At 34.5% G+C, this 21,325-nt stretch overlaps 3 protein-coding genes and 1 long non-coding RNA gene across 4 annotated transcripts; 3 read left to right on the top strand and 1 right to left on the bottom strand.

The window, feature by feature from the left end:
- The first annotated feature begins 1,016 nt into the window (after nucleotides 1-1,016).
- LOC112029278 (uncharacterized) lies at nucleotides 1,017-4,959 on the top strand. The gene is made up of 2 exons (XM_024061965.2): nucleotides 1,017-1,442; nucleotides 3,707-4,959. The coding sequence occupies exons 1-2, from the start codon at nucleotides 1,361-1,363 to the stop codon at nucleotides 4,807-4,809; spliced, it is 1,185 nt and encodes a 394-aa protein (XP_023917733.1). The 5' UTR covers nucleotides 1,017-1,360; the 3' UTR covers nucleotides 4,810-4,959.
- Nucleotides 4,960-4,963: 4 nt separating this feature from the next.
- On the top strand, nucleotides 4,964-5,940 carry LOC136065846 (uncharacterized). Its single transcript, XR_010627471.1, has 2 exons — nucleotides 4,964-5,020; nucleotides 5,357-5,940. It is a non-coding gene; the product is annotated as an uncharacterized LOC136065846 (long non-coding RNA).
- Nucleotides 5,941-7,215: 1,275 nt separating this feature from the next.
- On the top strand, nucleotides 7,216-11,049 carry LOC112029279 (uncharacterized). The gene is made up of 2 exons (XM_024061966.2): nucleotides 7,216-7,566; nucleotides 9,434-11,049. Exons 1-2 carry the CDS (start codon nucleotides 7,485-7,487, stop codon nucleotides 10,534-10,536), a joined length of 1,185 nt encoding a protein of 394 aa, XP_023917734.1. The 5' UTR covers nucleotides 7,216-7,484; the 3' UTR covers nucleotides 10,537-11,049.
- A 728-nt stretch (nucleotides 11,050-11,777) lies between these two features.
- Nucleotides 11,778-14,577, bottom strand: LOC112029329 (uncharacterized). The gene is made up of 2 exons (XM_024062016.2): nucleotides 14,212-14,577; nucleotides 11,778-12,242 (listed from the first exon to the last, which is right to left on the bottom strand). Exons 1-2 carry the CDS (start codon nucleotides 14,491-14,493, stop codon nucleotides 12,030-12,032), a joined length of 495 nt encoding a protein of 164 aa, XP_023917784.2. The 5' UTR covers nucleotides 14,494-14,577; the 3' UTR covers nucleotides 11,778-12,029.
- Between the last annotated feature and the right edge of the window lie 6,748 nt (nucleotides 14,578-21,325).

Genomic DNA, 21,325 nt, shown 5'->3' with positions numbered 1-21,325 from the left:
CGTGTTTCTGTTTAGTCACATACAATTCTAATTTTTATAGATGAGTATATTTTCTAGCAAGTAGTCTTAAAATTTAGTCACCAAGAAAAATAATAATTAAAAAAAAAAATGATATTCATGATAGATTCTCATGCATTCAAATAATATTCATGTATCATTAGAGATAAAGCGCATTTTGTCCATCGGATTGGAAGCTATTCAATTATATTCTTTGATTTAATTTGGATTTTGTGTATGATTTCATGTTTCAATTTAGTTTGAATGTTTCTAAAATTTCCTTTAAAAAAGTTGGAATGCCATAATTAGTATATAAAATCAATCATAGATTATTTTTAAGATTTAAAAGAATGTCAAATTTTATTTTAATAAATGATCCATTTAAAACGTATTAAGAAATAATTATTTTATGCTCTCATTTTCATTTTTAATTTTTGTATTTTGTTAACATTAATAATTTTAGTTCCTCACTCATTGTCATTTTAATCCCAATCTATCATGTTAATATTTTTTTTAGGAGAAAGTACATGAAAAAAAATATTGCATGGTAGCTCTTTAAAATAAGAGAAAGTAAATCGAAAAAGAAAAAAAAGACAACAGATGTGGTAGATTATTAATAGATAATATAAAAATAAGAAAAATAATAGAGATATAGATTTTTTTTTTTACAAAAATTGTTATAAATCGCTAATATAGTGAATGATTTTTTTTTTTTTTTGAGAAGCTAGTAAATGATTATTGGTAAACAAATAAATTATGTATAAATTACTAATGTGGTGAATAATTATTAGTAAAGAAAAAAGTAATATTATTGGTAAGTCCAGTCTAGAACCAATAAAAAATTAGTTACAATAACAGTTTATAAAAATGTTGTAATATAATTTATAATTGCGTAGATTTGGACCAAACATTGCTCTTACAATAAATGAATAAATCCAGTATCACAAATATTTTCACAACTTTAATACATGTTATGATTCATGGCTATAAAAAACAGAATAAACACAAATTTTACAGCCACCCACAAAAAAAAAAAAAAAAAAAAAAAAAAAAAAAAAAAAAAAAAAAAAAAAAAAAAAAAACAACGAAAACAAAAACAAAACAATTTTACCAAGGTCAACCAGTCCCTTCAGAAACCAGAAACCCCATTGTCAATGTCAATCTCACTCTCTCTCTCTCTGTGGTAAATCTTCTTTGCTTGTACTTCAAAAACCTTGTTCTCAAAGTATATCTGTCTTTTGTTTTCTCAGTCCTCTCTCTTTCTCTTCTATAAAAATGAGAAGAAGAGAGGCTTAAGGAGAAGGGTCTTCTTTCTTTTCTTTGTTTTCTTTGTTGGGTTTTGAGTTTTGTGCATTTGGGTGTAATGGGTAATTGGAAAAATCGAAGAATTTTCCGTCAACGGCGAGCTCCAAGGTCGCCTGTTTACGACACTGTACCTCCTCCAGGTTACTCTTTTTTTCTTTCTTTTTCAAGATTTTGGTCCTTTTTGTGAACTGGGTTTTAGTTTTTTTTTGGTATTTTTCTTGACGGGTTTTGATCTGAAATCTTAGTTACAGTAGTTTTTTTTTTTTTTACTAGTTTCTTGAGTTTGTTTGTTATTGTTGTTCTGTTTGGTTGCTAAGAAAATGTTGGAATAGTTAAGAAATTGAATTTTAATAAATTTTATGTCTTTGGAATGTTTAGCTATGAGAGAAAGAATTAAAGAAAGTAATAAATGAAAAAGAAAGGAATAGGAATTGTCCTCTATTTTTTTGAATAGACAGCCAAATCTATATCAAAATTGTTGAATGTTTATTGTGAATTGGACATTACCTATATTAACAATTATGGCATTTGCATTCAGTAATCTTTAGAAGGATGAAGCCAGAAAGTGTATTCTCATCTCAAAATTATATCTTTTGCAGATTTAATTTAATGCCACTGAAAATTATATGCTTTAATTCACATTTCCATTTATATATAGATTCCTTGGAGCATTTGTGTATTTATGGATTTTCCTTTTCTTCAACTTCTGTTAAGATTTCTGACTAATTAAAGTTATATTCTGATCTTGTTGGGAGGACTGTTGGAGGTTGGACTTAACTTATCATTGTATAGTAATTTAGTCATGTTGTCACCTTGTACACTACTTACTAAGATTAGGATATTGTCCACGTGTTACTTGCTGCTAATTGTAATTAATCCATGGATCTTCTAGTTTTGGGTGACGCGATTTTGTCCGTTAAATAGGTTTAACTAGCTGGTTCAAAACCGTAAATCACCTCCAATTTGTGTCCTCGTTTGTCTGTTGCTAAGTATTCATCAACAAAAGCAATAATTTTTGTGCTATAACAGATGCACCCTTGATAATAGAATGGACAGTAGACACTGACCTTAATCATATTTTTTATGCATGCTGGTGTGCCTACTGGGTTAAGCAGTTAATAGAATTGAAGGAATTTTAGGACTTGTAACCATGAGAATTAAATTCAAATGGCTTTGGGATTTGGGTAGGGTTGGCTATGAGGAAGATAACCACATTTAACCAAGCATTAATAGGTAAGTGGTTATGGGGGTCTGATGGGGAGGGTAGCTATTCTTGGAGATGTGTAGTTGCTGCTCAATATGGGGAATTGGGAGCTGGTTGGTCTACTTTGGATGTGCATAAGCCACATGGGTGTAGTCTTTGGAACGGAGTTAGAGCGGGCTAGGACAAGTTCTCCACTTTGAATTAGTACAAAGTTGGGAATCCTGGGGGATAAGGAAGCTTCATTGTCCTCTCCATGGTGCTCTAGAAGGGAGGACATGATTTCTTTTTGGAATCTCATGTTCATCCATAATTTCAATGATTAAAGGGAGTACAAAATTCGAATCTCTTATGGATTCATTATATTCTCGTATTTCTCCTTCTAGAAGGGCTGATTGCATGAGATAGGTGATGCAAGACAGAAGCTTTAATGGGCTTCGATACTAATGTTGATGTAGGGTCTTTAAGAAGTTCTACACTAAGTTAAGGTTCTCGATAATATTGTGAAGAATTCTTCAGTAGGGTTTGATGGCTGTTTGGTGTTAAGATAGTGAATAGAGAGACTTTCTTCTAGATGGTTGTGTGATTCTCATGATATTCTGCATGTTGAACATTGTTCATCGATTTCAATGCTACATTTCTTTTCCTTAAAATAAATTTATGGGTAAAATATCATTTTCATCCCTAAACTATCACAAAAGTTTGTTTTTCGTCCCTCAACTTTCAAAAGTTCGTTTTTCGTCCTTAAACTATTACAAAAGTTCGTTTTTCATCCCTAAACTTTCAAAAGTTCGTTTTTCGTCCCTAAACTTTTCCAAATGTATTGATTTTCGTCCCTCCCACATCAGCACTCGTCAAGCCACGGAGGGACGAAAATCAATACATTTGGAAAAGTTTAGGGACGAAAAACGAACTTTTGAAAGTTTAGGGACGAAAAACGAACTTTTGTAATAGTTTAGGGACAAAAAACGAACTTTTGAAAGTTTAGGGACAAAAAACGAACTTTTGTGATAGTTCAGGAACGAAAATGATATTTTACCCTAAATTTATTTACTGGTGAAGAAAGTTGTTCTAGTTCATGGGGTTTCTTGTTCTCCTTTTTTCATATATATTCTCAACTCATTTTGTTTAGTTAGTGGATTCTTATCAGAAACAATAATGGATCTTAGTGAGCTCATAAATTGTTTGTTTTCCCCTCTATAGAATGGAAAGATGGCGTGCCTTTATGGGAAAAGAAATTCTGCAGTTTGGTTGGAACAATACCATGGGGGAAGATAGTAGATACCAAGAATTTTATGTTCTGCCATAAAAATATTCTCAGTTGGGATGATTCTGCTGGCGAAGAAGCACTCCAAAATGCAAAGAAACGTTTTTGGGCAAAGATGAATAACCTCCCCTGTGAAATCTCTCCGCCTGATCCCGATATTTATATTGATGAAATAGATTGGAATACTAAAATTGATCATGAACTGATTAATGAATTGGATCAAGTGTACTTTGCTCCTGATGAGGGAGAAGAGAATTTGAATTTGGGGTATAAAAACAAAAGGATAAAAAAATCGGTGTCTGTTCCTTCAGAGGGGCATTATATGAACCAAGAAAACAATCCTTGGGAATGTAACAATATGCAGGGTAGTGGAGCTCTGAAAAATAAAGCACAAGGATGGGAATGTAACAATATGCAGGATAGTGGAACTCTGAATATTAATGCACAAGGATGGAAGCAGTGGGAAGATAATAACAAAGATTTAAAAATTTTGAATGATGATAACAATCCTTGGGGGCGCAGCTTCACTCAAGGCAATGGAGGTATGGTGGATAATGGATGGGGAAATTGTGTGGACAAGGTATGGGGTTTAAAACAGGTGGGAAACATCATGAATCAGTGGGATCATGGCAACAATCCTTGGGGACGTGGCTATCAGGGTGTTGCTTTTGTGGAGGATAAAGGATGGGGGGATTTTGGGAATAAAGGTTGGGGCTGGAACCGGCAGGAGCCAAAAAATTTGGATAATGGTGATCATCCTTGGGAAAGCAGATCTAGATGGAATAATTGTGGTGGGGGAAATGGATGGGGTGGGAAACGGTGGGACAAAACTAATTATGAACTAAAGCGTCGGGAATTTAGTAGAGCTGGTGGAGGTAGGGGAACCTGGAATGAGGGTAGCCGGAAGAGGGGATGTTCTCATCCACATGAAATGAGTAACAAAAGCTATAGGTTCCAAGACGATGGAAATCACACAAGCCAAAGTTGGAGGAGGGGACAAACTAGGAAGAGGGTCAATTTTGCCCCTGGGTATCAGTGATGTAGAAGTAGAATGGACCTTTCTGTTTTTGCTGGTAAATTTTGAATTTTGCAAAACACTGTCAGTGGAGTTCTGGTCAAGCCAGTTGCTGGTCTTTTGCCAATGTCATCAAGCTGAGTTTTTGTGTTGTTGTTTCATACCTTATAGGCAAGGGTCTCCCATGCCAGATGGAAATCTTAATTACAATAATATTTTGCATGCAACTTTGAAGGTATTTTATCTTTAATTTGACCTTCATAAAGTTCCATGTTTCTTTTTACCATGTATGAGTTGTGGTATTTCTCAACATTACTACATCTTACTTCATAGCATAAACTAGTCATTTTTGGGACATCCCCCACGCAATGAAAGTTGGGGAGGATATGAAACAAAATAATTGTATAATCGGATGACTATCTTTCATTGATTGTATTTTTGTTAATGGTCTCTCTCTCTCTCTTTTTCTCTTACTTGTCTTGCCATAAGTTTAATCTATTGAGGCATTTTGCTTATTTTCTTATGTTGACTTACTGACTAGAATCTGGTGGTGGTTCTGGTACTTTGGCAGCTATTTCAGAAGATGTATCCCCTTGAAGAAGTCTTTCCACAGACATACTCGCCTGAGAATCCAGAGGATGATAATGAGTTCAGTCTAGAGAGCTAACGATGCTTTGCTGGACTTGATGACATTATCCATCTTACCACGGCTACGAATCATCTGCAACCTATTTTGCCCACCAATGCTTTGGCTGCAGGAAATTTCTAAACTGTGGATGGTTTGAAGTGCTGCTTATTGTACTTGAAAAAGAGAACTTCACAATCAACAATCTACTTCCTCAAATGTTTTCGCAAATTTCTGTAGTATCATTTAAAAAAAATGAATAAGAAAAAGAAAAAGAAACAAATGCAGATCTAGTTTTTTCTTTTCATTTCAGAAATTGTTATACCATTATTCAATTCTGCCTGAACTACCCAACGGTGGCTTCCGTGGAGGTAAAAGATCATACATGCATACATACAAATTCTTGTAGGATGTCACAGAGTTTTGTAATTTATTTTTTATTTTTTATTTTTCATCTAAAGACCCATGATAGATTTGCTGGTGTGATTTGATTACATTTCATATATGTAAGTCATTGTTATTATTTGATAGTAGGACTCCATGTTATGGTTATAGTGGGCAGTGGTTGTGTTAAGACTCTAAAATGAGGCGAACGGCACAATTTTTTTTCCCCTAATTTAAAAAGATAATTCCTGCTTCAGTTAAAATTGTTTGATCCATTTCACCTGGTTCAACTATCTTAACTTTGTTTCTGTTTTGGCACATTCAAAAGTAACTGGCCACATTAAATAGACAATTCTTGCTTCAGTTCAATTTCACCTAGTTCAGCCATATTAATACGTGTTTCTGTTTAGGCACATACAATTCTAATTTTTATAGATGAGTATATTTTCTAGCAAGTAGTCTTAAAATTTAGTCACCAAGAAAAATAATAATTAAAAAAAAATGATATTCATGATAGATTCTCATGCATTCAAATAATATTCATGTACCATTAGAGATGAAGCGCATTTTGTCCATCGGATTGGAAGCTATTCAATTATATTCTTTGATTTAATTTGGATTTTGTGTATGATTTCATGTTTCAATTTAGTTTGAATGTTTCTTAAATTTCCTTTAGAAAAGTTGGAACGCCATAATTAGTATATAAAATCAATCATAGATTATTTTTAAGATTTAAAAGAATGTCAAATTTTATTTTAATAAATGATCCATTTAAAACGTATTAAGAAATAATTATTTTATGCTATCATTTTCATTTTTAGTTTTTGTATTTTGTTAACATTAATAATTTTAGTTCCTCACTCATTGTCATTTTAATCCCAATCTATCATGTTAATATTTTTTTAGGAGAAAGTACATGAAAAAAAAAAATATATTGCATGGTAGCTCTTTAAAATAAGAGAAAGTAAATCGAAAAAAAAAAAATGACAACAGATGTGGTAGATTATTAATAGATAATATAAAAATAAGAAAAATAATAGAGATATAGATTTATTTTTTTTACAAAAATTGTTATAAATCGCTAATATTGTGAATGATTATTGATAAACAAATAAATTATGTACAAATTACTAATGTGGTGAATAATTATTAATAAAAAAAAAAGTAATATTATTGGTAAATTCAGTCCAGAACCAATAAGAAGTTGGTTACAATAACAGTTTATAAAAATGTTGTAATATAATTTATAATTGCGTAGATTTGGACCAAACATTGCTCTTACAATAAATGAATAAATCTAGTATCACAAATTTTTTCACAACATTAATACATGTTATGATTCATGGCTATAAAAAACAGAATAAACACAAATTTTACAGCCACCCACAAAAAAAAAAAAAAAAAAAAAAAAACAAAAACAAAAACAAAACAATTTTACCAAGGTCAACCAGTCCCTTCAGAAACCAGAAACCCCATTGTCAATGTCAATCTCACTCTCTCTCTCTCTGTGGTAAATCTTCTTTGCTTGTACTTCAAAAACCTTGTTCTCAAAGTATATCTGTCTTTTGTTTTCTCAGTCCTCTCTCTTTCTCTTCTATAAAAATGAGAAGAAGAGAGGCTTAAGGAGAAGGGTCTTCTTTCTTTTCTTTGTTTTCTTTGTTGGGTTTTGAGTTTTGTGCATTTGGGTGTAATGGGTAATTGGAAAAATCGAAGAATTTTCCGTCAACGGCGAGCTCCAAGGTCGCCTGTTTACGACACTGTACCTCCTCCAGGTTACTCTTTTTTTCTTTCTTTTTCAAGATTTTGGTCCTTTTTGTGAACTGGGTTTTAGTTTTTTTTTGGTATTTTTCTTGATGGGTTTTGATCTGAAATCTTAGTTACAGTAGTTTTTTTTTTTTTTTTACTAGTTTCTTGAGTTTGTTTGTTATTGTTGTTCTGTTTGGTTGCTAAGAAAATGTTGGAATAGTTAAGAAATTGAATTTTAATAAATTTTATGTCTCTGGAATGTTTAGCTATGAGAGAAAGAATTAAAGAAAGTAATAAATGAAAAAGAAAGGAATAGGAATTGTCCTCTATTTTTTTGAATAGACAGCCAAATCTATATTTAAATTGTTGAATGTTTATTGTGAATTGGACATTACCTATATTAACAATTATGGCATTTGCATTCAGTAATCTTTAGAAGGATGAAGCCAGAAAGTGTATTCTCGTGTCAAAATTATATCTTTTGCAGATTTAATTTAATGCCACTGAAAATTATATGCTTTAATTCACATTTCCATTTATATATAGATTCCTTGGAGCATTTGTGTATTTACGGATTTTCCTTTTCTTCAACTTCTGTTAAGATTTCTGACTAATTAAAGTTATATTCTGGTCTTGTTGGGAGGTTGGACTTAACTTATCATTGTATAGTAATTTAGTCATGTTGTCACCTTGTACACTACTTACTAAGATTAGGATATTGTCCACGTGTTACTTGCTGCTAATTGTAATTAATCCATGGATCTTCTAGTTTTGGGTCACGCGATTTTGTCCTTTAATTAGGTTTAACTAGCTTGTTGAAAACCGTAAATCACCTCCAATTTGTGCCCTCATTTGTCTGTTGCTAAGTATTCATCAACAAAAGCAATAATTTTTGTGCTATAACAGATGCACCCTTGATAATAGAATGGACAGTAGACACTGACCTTAATCATATTTTTTATGCATGCTGGTGTGCCTGCTGGGTTAAGCAGTTAATAGAATTGAAGGAATTTTAGGACTTGTAACCATGAGAATTAAATTCAAATGGCTTTGGGATTTGGGTAGGGTTGGCTATAAGGAAGATAAACACATTTAACCAAGCATTAATAGGTAAGTGGTTATGGGGGTCTGATGGGGAGGGTAGCTATTCTTGGAGATGTGTAGTTGCTGCTCAATGTGGGGAATTGGGAGCTGGTTGGTCTACTTTGGATGTGCATAAGCCACATGGGTGTAGTCTTTGGAAAGGAGTTAGAGCGGGCTAGGACAAGTTCTCCACTTTGAATTAGTACAAAGTTGGGAATCCTGGGGGATAAGGAAGCTTCCGTGTCCTCTCCATGGTGCTCTAGAAGGGAGGACATGATTTCTTTTTGGAATCTCATGTTCATCCATAATTTCAATGATTAAAGGGAGTACAAATTTCGAATCTCTTATGGATTCATTATATTCTCGTATTTCTCCTTCTAGAAGGGCTGATTGCATGAGATAGGTGATGCAAGACAGAAGCTTTAATGGGCTTCGATACTAATGTTGATGTAGGGTCTTTAAGAAGTTCTACACTAAGTTAAGGTTCTCGATAATATTGTGAAGAATTCTTCAGTAGGGTTTGATGGCTGTTTGGTGTTAAGATAGTGAATAGAGAGACTTTCTTCTAGATGGTTGTGTGATTCTCATGATATTCTGCATGTTGAACATTGTTCATCGATTTCAATGCTACATTTCTTTTCCTTAAAATAAATTTATTTACTGGTGAAGAAAGTTGTTCTAGTTCATGGGGTTTCTTGTTCTCCTTTTTTCATATATATTCTCAACTCATTTTGTTTAGTTAGTGGATTCTTATCAGAAACAATAATGGATCTTAGTGAGCTCATAAATTGTTTTTTTTCCCCTCTATAGAATGGAAAGATGGCGTGCCTCTATGGGAAAAGAAATTCTGCAGTTTGGTTGGAACAATACCATGGGGGAAGATAGTAGATACCAAGAATTTTATGTTCTGCCATAAAAATATTCTCAGTTGGGATGATTCTGCTGGCGAAGAAGCACTCCAAAATGCAAAGAAACGTTTTTGGGCAAAGATGAATAACCTCCCCTGTGAAATCTCTCCGCCTGATCCCGATATTTATATTGATGAAATAGATTGGAATACTAAAATTGATCATGAACTGATTAATGAATTGGATGAAGTGTACTTTGCTCCTGATGAGGGAGAAGAGAATTCAAATTTGGGGTATAAAAACAAAAGGATAAAAAAATCGGTGACTCTTCCTTCAGAGGGGCATTATATGAACCAAGAAAACAATCCTTGGGAATGTAACCATATGCAGGGTAGTGGAGCTCTGAAAAATAAAGCACAAGGATGGGAATGTAACAATATGCAGGATAGTGGAACTCTGAATATTAATGCACAAGGATGGAAGCAGTGGGAAGATAATAACAAAGATTTAAAAATTTTGAATGATGATAACAATCCTTGGGGGCGCAGCTTCACTCAAGGCAATGGAGGTATGGTGGATAATGGATGGGGAAATTGTGTGGACAAGGTATGGGGTTTAAAACAGGTGGGAAACGTCATGAATCAGTGGGATCATGGAAACAATCCTTGGGGACGTGGCTATCAGGGTGTTGCTTCTGTGGAGGATAAAGGATGGGGGGATTTTGGGAATAAAGGTCGGGGCTGGAACTGGCAGGAACCAAAAAATTTGGATAATGGTGATCACCCTTGGGAAAGCAGATCTAGATGGAATAATTGTGGTGGGGGAAATGGATGGGGTGGGAAACGGTGGGACAAAACTAATTATGAACTAAAGCGTCGGGAATTTAGTAGAGCTGGTGGAGGTAGGGGAACCTGGAATGAGGGTAGCCGGAAGAGGGGATGTTCTCATCCACATGAAATGAGTAACAAAAGCTATAGGTTCCAAGACGATGGAAATCACACAAGCCAAAGTTGGAGGAGGGGACAAACTAGGAAGAGGGTCAATTTTGCCCCTGGGTATCAGTGATGTAGAAGTAGAATGGACCTTTCTGTTTTTGCTGGTAAATTTTGAATTTTGCAAAACACTGTCAGTGGAGTTCTGGTCAAGCCAGTTGCTGGTCTTTTGCCAATGTCATCAAGCTGAGTTTTTGTGTTGTTGTTTCATACCTTATAGGCAAGGGTTAGTGATGTTCTTCTGGAATGCAATTTATTCAACACCAGAAGTGATAACACATGGCACGGTCCCTGAGTTGTACACGAGTAAGGGATTTATATTTGTAGTTGCCTTCAGAAGAGAAATCCATAAAGATATTTTGCACCTTTTTTGTAAGATATTTATATGATCAATTTAACTTGTGTTTCTATTACTTCATGTATAGAGTTTTCGCAGTGCTCACACACCCATTCTTAGTGAGAGCGTTTTATTTGAATAGATACTGGCGCTTTTCAGCTGTTGCGCTGTGTATTATTCATTACTTTAAGTGAATGGAAGTTGCCCTATCCTTCTCCTGCTTAGTCAAGAGGGGTGTTGGTTATGCGATTTGAGTTTTCTTTCTTCTTTTTTTTTTTAAATAAATTTTTAAATTTTAATAAATAAATTTATTTTTTGTTTCTGAATAACACATGGTTTTGTTATCAGTAGTTTAACCAACCTTCATTTACAGGAGCAGACAATATTTTGTTTGTAGTTTGGTCAATGATAGTGATATTTGTGTCCACAACTTAAGCAGGAGTGTCCTTGAGATGAGGTGTTTAATATAGTTTAGTGACCTCAAAGCAGATGAATTGTGACACGAACGTCAGAACCCTCAAACCAGGCTACTTAAAAAACGTGTGGCCTTTTTCTATGGATTAAAAATAATTGTCATATTGAAATTTGAAACCATGTTACATCTGTCATTTAAAAGCCATAAGGTTGCACACTAGATAGTGTAGATTCAGTTTGGGGGGGTTGATTTTCTCATGATTTAGGACAACTCTTGATCTAGCAGAGTACTTGGAAACAGTCCCAACCACTAGAAACTAGGAAGCACTTGAAATGGTAATGGAAACTGGTATTTGACTTTCCTAACTGCAATCTCCAGATTAATTGGTGGGCAATTTGAATCATTTAAGACGTGAGAAAATGTCACGGATCTCTCAGGATTGTCATTCTTCCATTCCAGGTATCTAACCGATGATCTGACTGGTGATCAGGAACAATGTTCTGTACCATTGTATGAGCAATCAGAATGTCTAAGCTTCACATGGGAAATCATTCCTCCCTCGTACAAAAATTAATGTTTTTATCTTTATTTCTTTTGTTTACATCTGTTTACAAGAGTCTCCTTCACCTTGGTAGTCCTAATCATCCAATGATGATTAGTACATTGCACATATAGGAAGATGAAGCCTAATAGTTGTACAGCTCAAAATTGTTACTAAAACAATGAGAACGTGAAGCAACAAGAAATTGGTTTGTCCTCTAGGTCTATTTGATTTCAGAAACAATATTATACAACATGGAGCTAAAAATATAGTCTACACTTCCCTTTTGGGCCGGTTTCGAGTGCGTTGAAGGGCAGGTTCCTTTTCTAAAGAAACGTTCATATCCTTATCCTCTTCCTTCAGAGCAGGTTTCTTTTCTAAAGAAATGTTCATATCGTCTTCCTCTTTGTTCTCCTCCTCCTCCTCCTCCTCCTCCTCCTCATCCTCATCTTCCTCTGCTTCTCTAATTGCTTGATTAATTGCAAGCTGGATCAATGACAAGACAGAAAAATTTCAGAAAAGTTATTTATGGAAAGTCAAAGTTTAGCTACAAAATTGTAACTTAAGGCTACAAAATTACTCAATTAAATAAATATTACTACATATTTTAAAAATCTAACCGTTAAATTTCATGTTCTTTATGCTCTTGATACATATGCCAAATTTTGTGTCAATTAGATATTATTTACTATATGAGCTATAAGCTTATTATATTTTATACATAATTTTAAATTGCAAAAACTTGTCACTTAACAAATTTATTGATAACATAACTATTTATCTTTAATTTTTTTGAAATTTTGCAAGCATGAAAAATATAAGAAGAAGATATAATCCAATAATGGATTTGTCAAAATTCATCTCCAATAAAAAAATATTAAGTAAGGTTATAGTTTAAAGTTACAACCAATTTTATAGATAAACCCTAAAAAACCCTAAATTTTTTCCTTTATGGAATATCCTTTGCACAAAGCAACTTCATCGTAGCAAGTGTTGTGGCACAATATCCAAATTTTCATTACAATTATTTCATTGAAGTGAGGATGACTATAAAGAATGTGAGACTACAAAATCAGAAGCAGAGGATTTAAGAAGAAGACACCGTTGATCCCCATGGATTACAATATCTGCACAACCAGCCCCTAGTTCAGGGGAAAAGGCACCACTGAATTGGTGAATATACATAATCCCATAATCCATATATTGTTCATAAATATCACAAAAAATGCAAATACTTACCAAGTAATTTATAAAACTAAGTGTGGGCTCGGTTCAAAAAATTCTTGCCTCACTTGCTCATGACAAAATTCACAGGACTTCAAAATCATGATATGCAACACAATCTATAATTGGGATTTGACATCATAATTTACAGTGCAAAACCTAATGATGTATATTCCAGTTACAAGAACTCTTGACAATAATCAATAATCAATGATGACCTCTTCCAGCAGATTTATAGTCAAATGTACAAGGAAAAAATTAAACCTAAACTTGCAATTGAAATTGAGAAAATAAAAGCATCAAGATTCTTTTTTTATTTTTGATAAGAAACGAAAATTTTTATTGAAAATAAAACGGACCCAAGTACACAGGAAATGTACTACGGAAAAATTAAAGCATCAAGATTCAGCCAATTGAGTTTTTATATTGAAACTCTGAACATTCAGAAAAAGGGCTTTGCACAGAGCGGCACAGGATATATGACCTTGTTTCAGAGAAATTGTAACGAGGCTTTTTCAAGGGCCTTAAATTAAAATCCCTCGTTAATAGAAACAAGAAAGAAGAGAATTAAAGACAAAAACATGAAGTATAATGTGGGTACATTTCTTCTCATTGAAATTAATTAGCTCCACCAATGTTGTATGGGCCTGTAAAGCTGTAAGAATTGGACTATATAGAGATGTAGGATTTCTCTAGCACATCCCAGTTCAATGTAGATTAAAGCTATCATTTTTTACTTCTAACAAAAAAAAAGATATCACACATTTGAACAAATCCCATTTCCCTTTTAAGACAATAAAGAGTAGGAAACAAAAAATTAGAGTAATACACATGCTCATTTCTTTTATTGGGAAAAACACAAATTTCAACAAACAATTGCAATTGTTATCTCTTTGGAAAAATATAAACTTCAAGTTTTCAACATTCATGTTTCCATACAATATCCACAATTCATTTTTGAGTTACATTACATGAACCATACACGATACACAAGTATGAATTGCTAATGCTTAATTGAAAAACAATGTCTAGCTTAAACAGTTAAAACCCCATTGGGGAATTTCATCGAACACCAAACATGCATACCCAAATCTCACGTTATTCCCACCAAACCTGTCAAACCCACATGACCCAGAAGCGTTCTCAACCAACCAAACACGATAAAACTCAAAAAAAAAAAAAAAAAAAAAAAAAAAAAAAAAAAAAACCCATTTCACAGAAACTCACTTACCTCCTCAAAATAGTCCCTGTCGAGGTTATCAGCGATTTTGATAGAAGCAAAAAAAGTGATAGTCAAAAGAGAGAGTGGGATAGCGATTGCGAAGAGGATGCTGTTCGTGCTGGGACCAGCACGTGTCACCACCGTTAAGCCTCTGGATCTCCGGCGAGTTAGATCGCCGGGAAAGCGAATTGCAGTTGGGTTTGGCACGAGCGGAGGTCTGAAGAAAGCTCGCGTGGGGATAGTGTGTGTGAGTGTAAGAGAGGCTGAGCTAGAGATGAGGAAGCTCGCCATGGGTTCCAACCTTTCTGGTTGTGACTGAGAGTGAACTAGTGGATAGTATTAGTATATTGGCTTACGTGTAAATAAAACTCTTCAAAGACACAGTCAAAAGGGTACCAAGTTTGGGAGTTGGGATTATTTACCAACTTTGAGGCCTGTTTGGCAAACCAACTTAAATACAAAACTACACATTTTAAACAACATTACACATATTTTTATATACTTTTTCACCTACATGTATATTAAAAACATCCGAACAATATAACTCAAACGGCTCTCCCAAACTCCCCTTGAACTCTAAATCTATAACAAAACTCTCTCTCTCTCTCTCTCTCTCTCTCTCTCTCTTTTAATTTTAATTTTTTATTTATTTAAGTAGTACTAAGACTACTACAAATTTTCAATAAAAAAAAACTAATATGTAAAATAAAAATAAAAAATAATTTATTAAAAAAATAATTAAGAAATAATTTATTAAATATCAAGACAATATCACATCAATTCATAGTTTGAACATTTTTAAAACAAAAAGACTATTCATGAGAGTGTCAAAGGAGAAGTATTAAACAATCTTAAATGATATATATATATATATATATATAAAAGTCAGGTTCAAGTTATACCTCGTATAACTTTTTAAGTTTTACACCCTTTTTTCATATTCTAACATCAAACTTGAGCTATTTAGAGATTTTTGTCAACTTTGACCAAGTTTGAGCTGAGGTTGACTCTTGAGAGTACCAAAAACCTTAGTTTTGATCTGACCATTATAATGGGTTGAAACCAATGCCATTGAGAAGATTATTGAATTCCCTTTCCAATGACTATTTATGAGTCGAAATCGGAGTTAAAACGGTTAAGATATCTTGGAAATCGTACTAGGCACAGTAGCTTGCTCCCTGAGGTATAACTTTTGATCTGACTGTTGGAATTTCAACTTCGTCAGTTCTCTAGAAACTAGACTTCAACACATTTTCAGGAACATGAAGATTGACTCAATCAAAGTTTGGGAAGGCCTTCAAATATGCAATTGAAGTCAGAACCAGGACATAACAGAATTGTTGATGTTAGCAATTAGCCCTAGCACACCTTAAAGGGCCGCTAGAAGCTAAAGAGTCACAAAAACTTTATAGATACCCCAAACCCCCCAGAATTGGGAAAAAAAGAAAAGAAAAGAATTTTGGGCATTTTGGAGCATTTTTTGGGTATTTCTCTCTCTCTCTCTCCAAAAAACACACAAAAACCATTGATTTCTCACTTTTCCCAAGAATCAAGAGGTAGTTTCTTGCTCTCATCTTCCTCTCCTTGCTTTTGGTACCTTGGATTTGAGGTTTAGGGCTGTAGATGTACCTTTTTAGCTACTATCTACACCCATTTAATTTCTTAGCCTTTTTATTTCTTTATCTCGCTTTCTAATATGTTTTATAGCTTTTCTTAGAATATCTCTTGCTTTATCTTGTTCCTAGCATGTTTTATTGCTTCCCTATCATGTCTACTTGCTTTCTCATATGTTTTATTGCTTTAATGTTGTTAGCCTAGCCTTCTTGGGCTAGGATATGCTTACTATTTCGTGTTTGTGCTTTTTGCCATGTTTATGTGTTTTTTGCCATGTTTTTGTGTTTGGATATACATGTTCATGTGCTTAAAGGTTTGTTTGGATACTATGCCTAGTGCTTTTATAGTCTTATATCTCTTGTTTATGCCTCTTTCTTGTGGTTGGCTTTTGGGTAAGGTGTGGATCTAGACCTAATGGTCTAGGTCTACATTTATACACCCAAGTCTCAATAAAGGGTTTGGATTAGTTCCTCTATGCATATTTGTACTTTGTTTGCTCTTTTCCATGCTTTTTCATTTAAATCCATGCTTGTTGGCTTAGATCTAGGCCTTTGCTATGTTCTTGTTTGTTTTCCCTTTGAGGGTTTATTGCTTGTTGGTCTTTGGGGCCACTCGCTTGTTTGGTTGCATCCGTCCCCTTTGGTAGCTTGTTTGGATGTAACCATGTGTGAGAGTACATCTTATGATGTTTGGCTTGATGGCTGCTTGCCTTTCTCTCCTTTGATTAGTTTCGCATGTTAAAGTTTCTCATGTTAGCTTCTGTATGTGCCTTACAATATGCTTGCTTTGCTTTTTTCGTGCCATCTTGTTTAGTTTTCTTCATTTTTTTGCATCTTTGCGTCCTTGTTTATATGTTCATGTATGTGTCTTTGTATGCTTGTTTGTGTTATCAAGCTTAGTTCCAACTTATAATCTCGTGCGGTTTCACACCAAATCCAAACCTACATTTGTCCTTCTAGGACACCCACTTTTGCTTGATGACATGTTTGTTTGATAACATGCTTGTTTGCCCCCTTTTGTGTGCTTTCCTTGTTTCTTTGCTATCTCTTTTGCTTGTCTGCTGGTTTTGTGTTTTCTTTGTCGTTGCATGTACATGCTTGGAGCAAGGGCTCAACGTCCAAATGCAAGCTAAAAAGGGCAAGAATGCATGCCAAAAAGGGCAATGTTCAATAGATTAGGAGGCTTAGCCTCCCGGTGTAGCTATTTATTTCTCTCTCTTGGCCTTCTTCTTTAGAAACTTGTATATAGATTAGGCTTTCCTTCCTTGTATCTTGCTTGGGCCGCATTCTTAGGTTATGGCAATGTCTGTTTTACATTTCTTGTACCTTGTTGGGCCATACCCTTTGGATATAGGTGATTCCTGTTTATTTTTCCTATAACTTGCTTGGGCCTCGTTCCTAGGGTATGACAATGTTTGATTTACTTTTCTTGTACCTTGCTTGGCCACACCTTTGGAACATTGACAATGTCTGGTTTACTTTCTTGCTTCGTGTGTTTGCATTGTGCATGATATAAATATGTGTGTGTGTGTGGATGGTCGTGCACTTTGTATGACAGACTCACATGGTTAGGAGAGCAACCTTCTCTTAATCATAGGCGCTCTTGACCTTGTAGTGTGGGTATGTACTCAAGGCGACTATTGTAGGTGCATATTCATGCTACACTGTGTGTATGACCATCACTATATGATTGTCTTAATCCATGATAGCTAGTGACATTGGTTTCCTCGTGTATGCGACATGCATCAACGTGTTTGATACTTTAGTGAGCTTCGACTCGCCTTGGTATGAAATATTGACACACGCTATAATACATAGGCATGAGACCCTGCTAATGCACCATAACGCACCAAATACGAAACTCTGCCGAATTTTTGCTATGAAAATGGGCACCTTTGTTGCCATATTCTCATAGCGAAAGGTTGGTGAGAGTAGTGTTTTGTGTGCTATGATGCACCTATGGCGAAATGCTACTAGATTTCTGCCACGAAAATAAGATGAAAAGCTGCCAGATTTTCGTCGTCGAAATTTAGCAACAATTCCAAATGTGTTAACAAAGCATTGATAAAGACCACACCTCCTCCAAAATCAAACCTCAAAGTCCAATTCCTTTAAAGCCCTGAAAGCTAATGCTAATAGCTTGTTTTTAACTGCCAATATCTGAAAAGTAAGATTTTACCAAAACAAAGGACTCTCTCTAGACAGGCATTGCGAGGTGCCTAATACCTTCCCCGCATGTAACTAGACTTCCAAATTTAAGAATCAAGATTTTTTACCATCTATATTAGATTAGGAAAAATGACATTTTTCTTAGCTTAGCGTAACAAAATCAAATAGAGTCAAGTGACCAATCACACTTTAGGAAAAACCTAATGATTGGAGGCGACTTGACTTACCTTTGGTAAATATAAGTTAAAATTGACTTAATGCAAGTCACACACCAGAGGTTCCTTTCACCCTCATTTCACAAGCACCTGAGCTTAAAGTCCCACCCTAATGGGCACAAGCATCACCGCGATGGGTGGTCGGTCGCCATGAGGCGTCGACACTTGTTATCAATATAATGTATTTTTATTTTGTTTCTACAAGGACATAAAATAGAATCTATGATTCAAGTAAACATCTCATTCTCATGTCAACAAAAAAGCCTCAAAAACATGTAACTCTCAAACAAAACCCTTTTTTGTGTGTGTGTATGTGTGAAAATAAAAGACATAATGGAAGAAAAGAAGGAAACACAACAAGCATGCACGAGATAACTATCCCACCCCTAGCTTAAATCTAACATTGACCTCAATATTTTGAAGAAAAGCAAAAAGACATGCTAAAAAGAGGTTTAGAGAGCACTTGAAACTTTTCAAAGGAGCTTCCAAAGTCAATTTCTTGCAAACATGTGAGTTTTACAAAAAAAGAAAAGAAAAAAAAAAATGATAGAATTACAAGATACACTCACAAGAGTTTAGTCACCTCGGTAGACAGGATCCTCCAAAGGAATGGTTTCTTCCTCGGTTACAAATCCTCCTAAGGCTAGTTCTTTGTCCTTTTACCTCGAGAATTCTACCATCCCTAGGGTCCTCAACCTCAATAGCTCCATTCTCAAACACTCGTTTGACAACATATGGGCCATCCCATCTAGTTCAGAGTTTTCTAGGATGCCTATAGAGTTTAGAGTCATACAAATATAATTTTTGAAAAATGTTCAAAATTTTTCCTCAAAATTCTTTTATCATGAAATGCTTTCATTTTTTCTTTGTAGATTTTAGAGCTATAATATGCATCATTTTAAAGCTCCTCCAATTCATTCATTTGTAATTTCCTTACTTGGCTTACCTCATTCAAATCAAAGTTCAAGGACTTAATAGCCCAATATGCTTTATGCTCTAATTCCACAGGTAAATGACAATGTTTTCCATAAACAAGATGGTAAGGGGACATGCCAATAGGAGATTTAATAGCTGATCGATAAGCCCAAAACGCATCATTAAGTTGTAAAGACCAATCTTTGCGATTCGGGTTTACTGTTTTTTCCAAAATTTGTTTTATCTCCCTATTAGCAAGTTTGTTTTCCTTTTTTTTTTTTTTTTTTTTTTTTTTTGGTGGATGGTAAGGAGTTGATATTTTATGAACCATGCCATATATCTCCATGAGGGCTTCAAATGGTCTATTACAAAAACGAGTTCCTTGATCACTAATGATGGCACGTGGTGTTCCAAACCTAGACAAAGTATTTTCTTTCATAAATTTTACCACTGTCCTATGGTCATTTTTTTCAAAAGCCACAACCTCAACCCACTTAGATACATAATCTACAGCCACAATCCAAAAGAGGGGGAAAAGGACCCATGAAATCAATACCCCAATAATCAAAAATTTCAATCACAAGTATGGGATATAAGGGCATCATGTTACGGCGAGAAATTGCCCCTAGCTTTTGGCATCTATCACAACTCCAACAATAATCATTCGTGTCTTTGAATAGGCCAATAAAATCCACATTGCAAAATCTTTGTAGCAATTTTCTTTATTGAAAAATGGCATCCACATGCTTGTGAGTGACAAAAATCCATGACAACAATTTCATCATTTGGGACACATCTTCTCAAAATTTGGTCGGGGCAATACTTGGAAAGATTAGGGTCATCCCAATAAAAATTATGTACCTCAAATAAAAATTGTTGGTTGTCTTGTGCGCTCCACTCCAATGGAATTTCCCTTGTTGCCAAATAGTTGACAATATGTGCATACCAAGGCAAATTTGTAATGGAGAACATATGCTCATCAGGAAATTTGTCATATATAGGTAAGGTCTCCATTGATTCTTCAAACACAAGCCTTGAAAGATGGTCAGCACTGCATTCTCCACTCCTTTCTTATCCTTGATTGTAAGATCAAATTCCTGCAATAGTAAAAACCACTTGATTAGTCTTGCTTTAGCACCCTTTTTTGTGAAAATGTACTTAAGTTCTGCATGGTTAGTGAAAATCACAATAGGTGAACCAATTAAGTATGCACAAAATTTATCCAAAAGCAAATACAATTGCGAGCAATTGCTTCTTTGTGGTGGAGTAATTCATTTGAGCACCATTAAGAGTTTGACTTGCATAGTATATCACACAAGGTTTATTGTCTCTCCTTTGGCCCAGCACAACCCTTACAGCACAATCACTTGCATCACACATAATTTCTAAAGGAAGACTCCAGTCAAGTGGTTGCATTATAGAAGTGGATGTAAGCATTCCAATGAGCTTATTAAAAGCTTCTTGAGATTCTTTTGTCCACTTAAATCCCTTAATGAGAAGGTGACACAATGGTTGAGAAATAGTGCTAAAAACAAGGTGACACTTCTCCCAATTTAAAACAAGGTTCTTTGCCTCACACCTAGCCAAAAATTTACCTAAATTCTCCAAACAACCAGCAAAAGAGTCTCCAAAGACTGTAAGGTCATCCATGAACACTTTCATAAAACCTCCAATCATGTCACTAAAAATGCTCATCATACATCTTTGAAAAGTGGTTAGAGTATTGCAAAGTACAAATGGCATGTGGCAAAATGCATAGGTGCCAAATACACAGGTGAAAGTGGTCTATATACTGGTCTTCTAAATCAATTTCAATTTGGTAATAGTCAGAATAACCATCTAAAAAACAATAAAATTCATGACCAGCCACTCTCTCCAAGAGTTGATCAATAAAAGGCAATGGAAAGTGGTCTTTTTTAGTGGCTATGTTCAATTTTTTATGATCTATACACATATGCCACCTAGTCACAAGTTCGGTAGGCACCGAGTCATTCTTTTCATTCTTTACAACTATAACTCTAGACTTCTTTGGAACCACTTGTGTAGGACTAACCCATTTATTATTAGCAATTGGGTAAATAATACTTGCATCCAATAATTTTAGAATCTCATTTTTAACAACTTCTTTCATAGTATGTTGGTCAATGTTCCCCCCATTGCTAGATTCTTATCTAGCTTTACTTGCGCCTAAATGGAAGAATTCGCCATTTT

This window comes from Quercus suber, unplaced genomic scaffold (assembly GCF_002906115.3).
Source record: "Quercus suber isolate HL8 unplaced genomic scaffold, Cork oak 2.0 scaffold_28, whole genome shotgun sequence".
Lineage (NCBI taxonomy): Eukaryota > Viridiplantae > Streptophyta > Magnoliopsida > Fagales > Fagaceae > Quercus > Quercus suber.
This window is presented reverse-complemented; position numbering and strand designations above follow the sequence as displayed.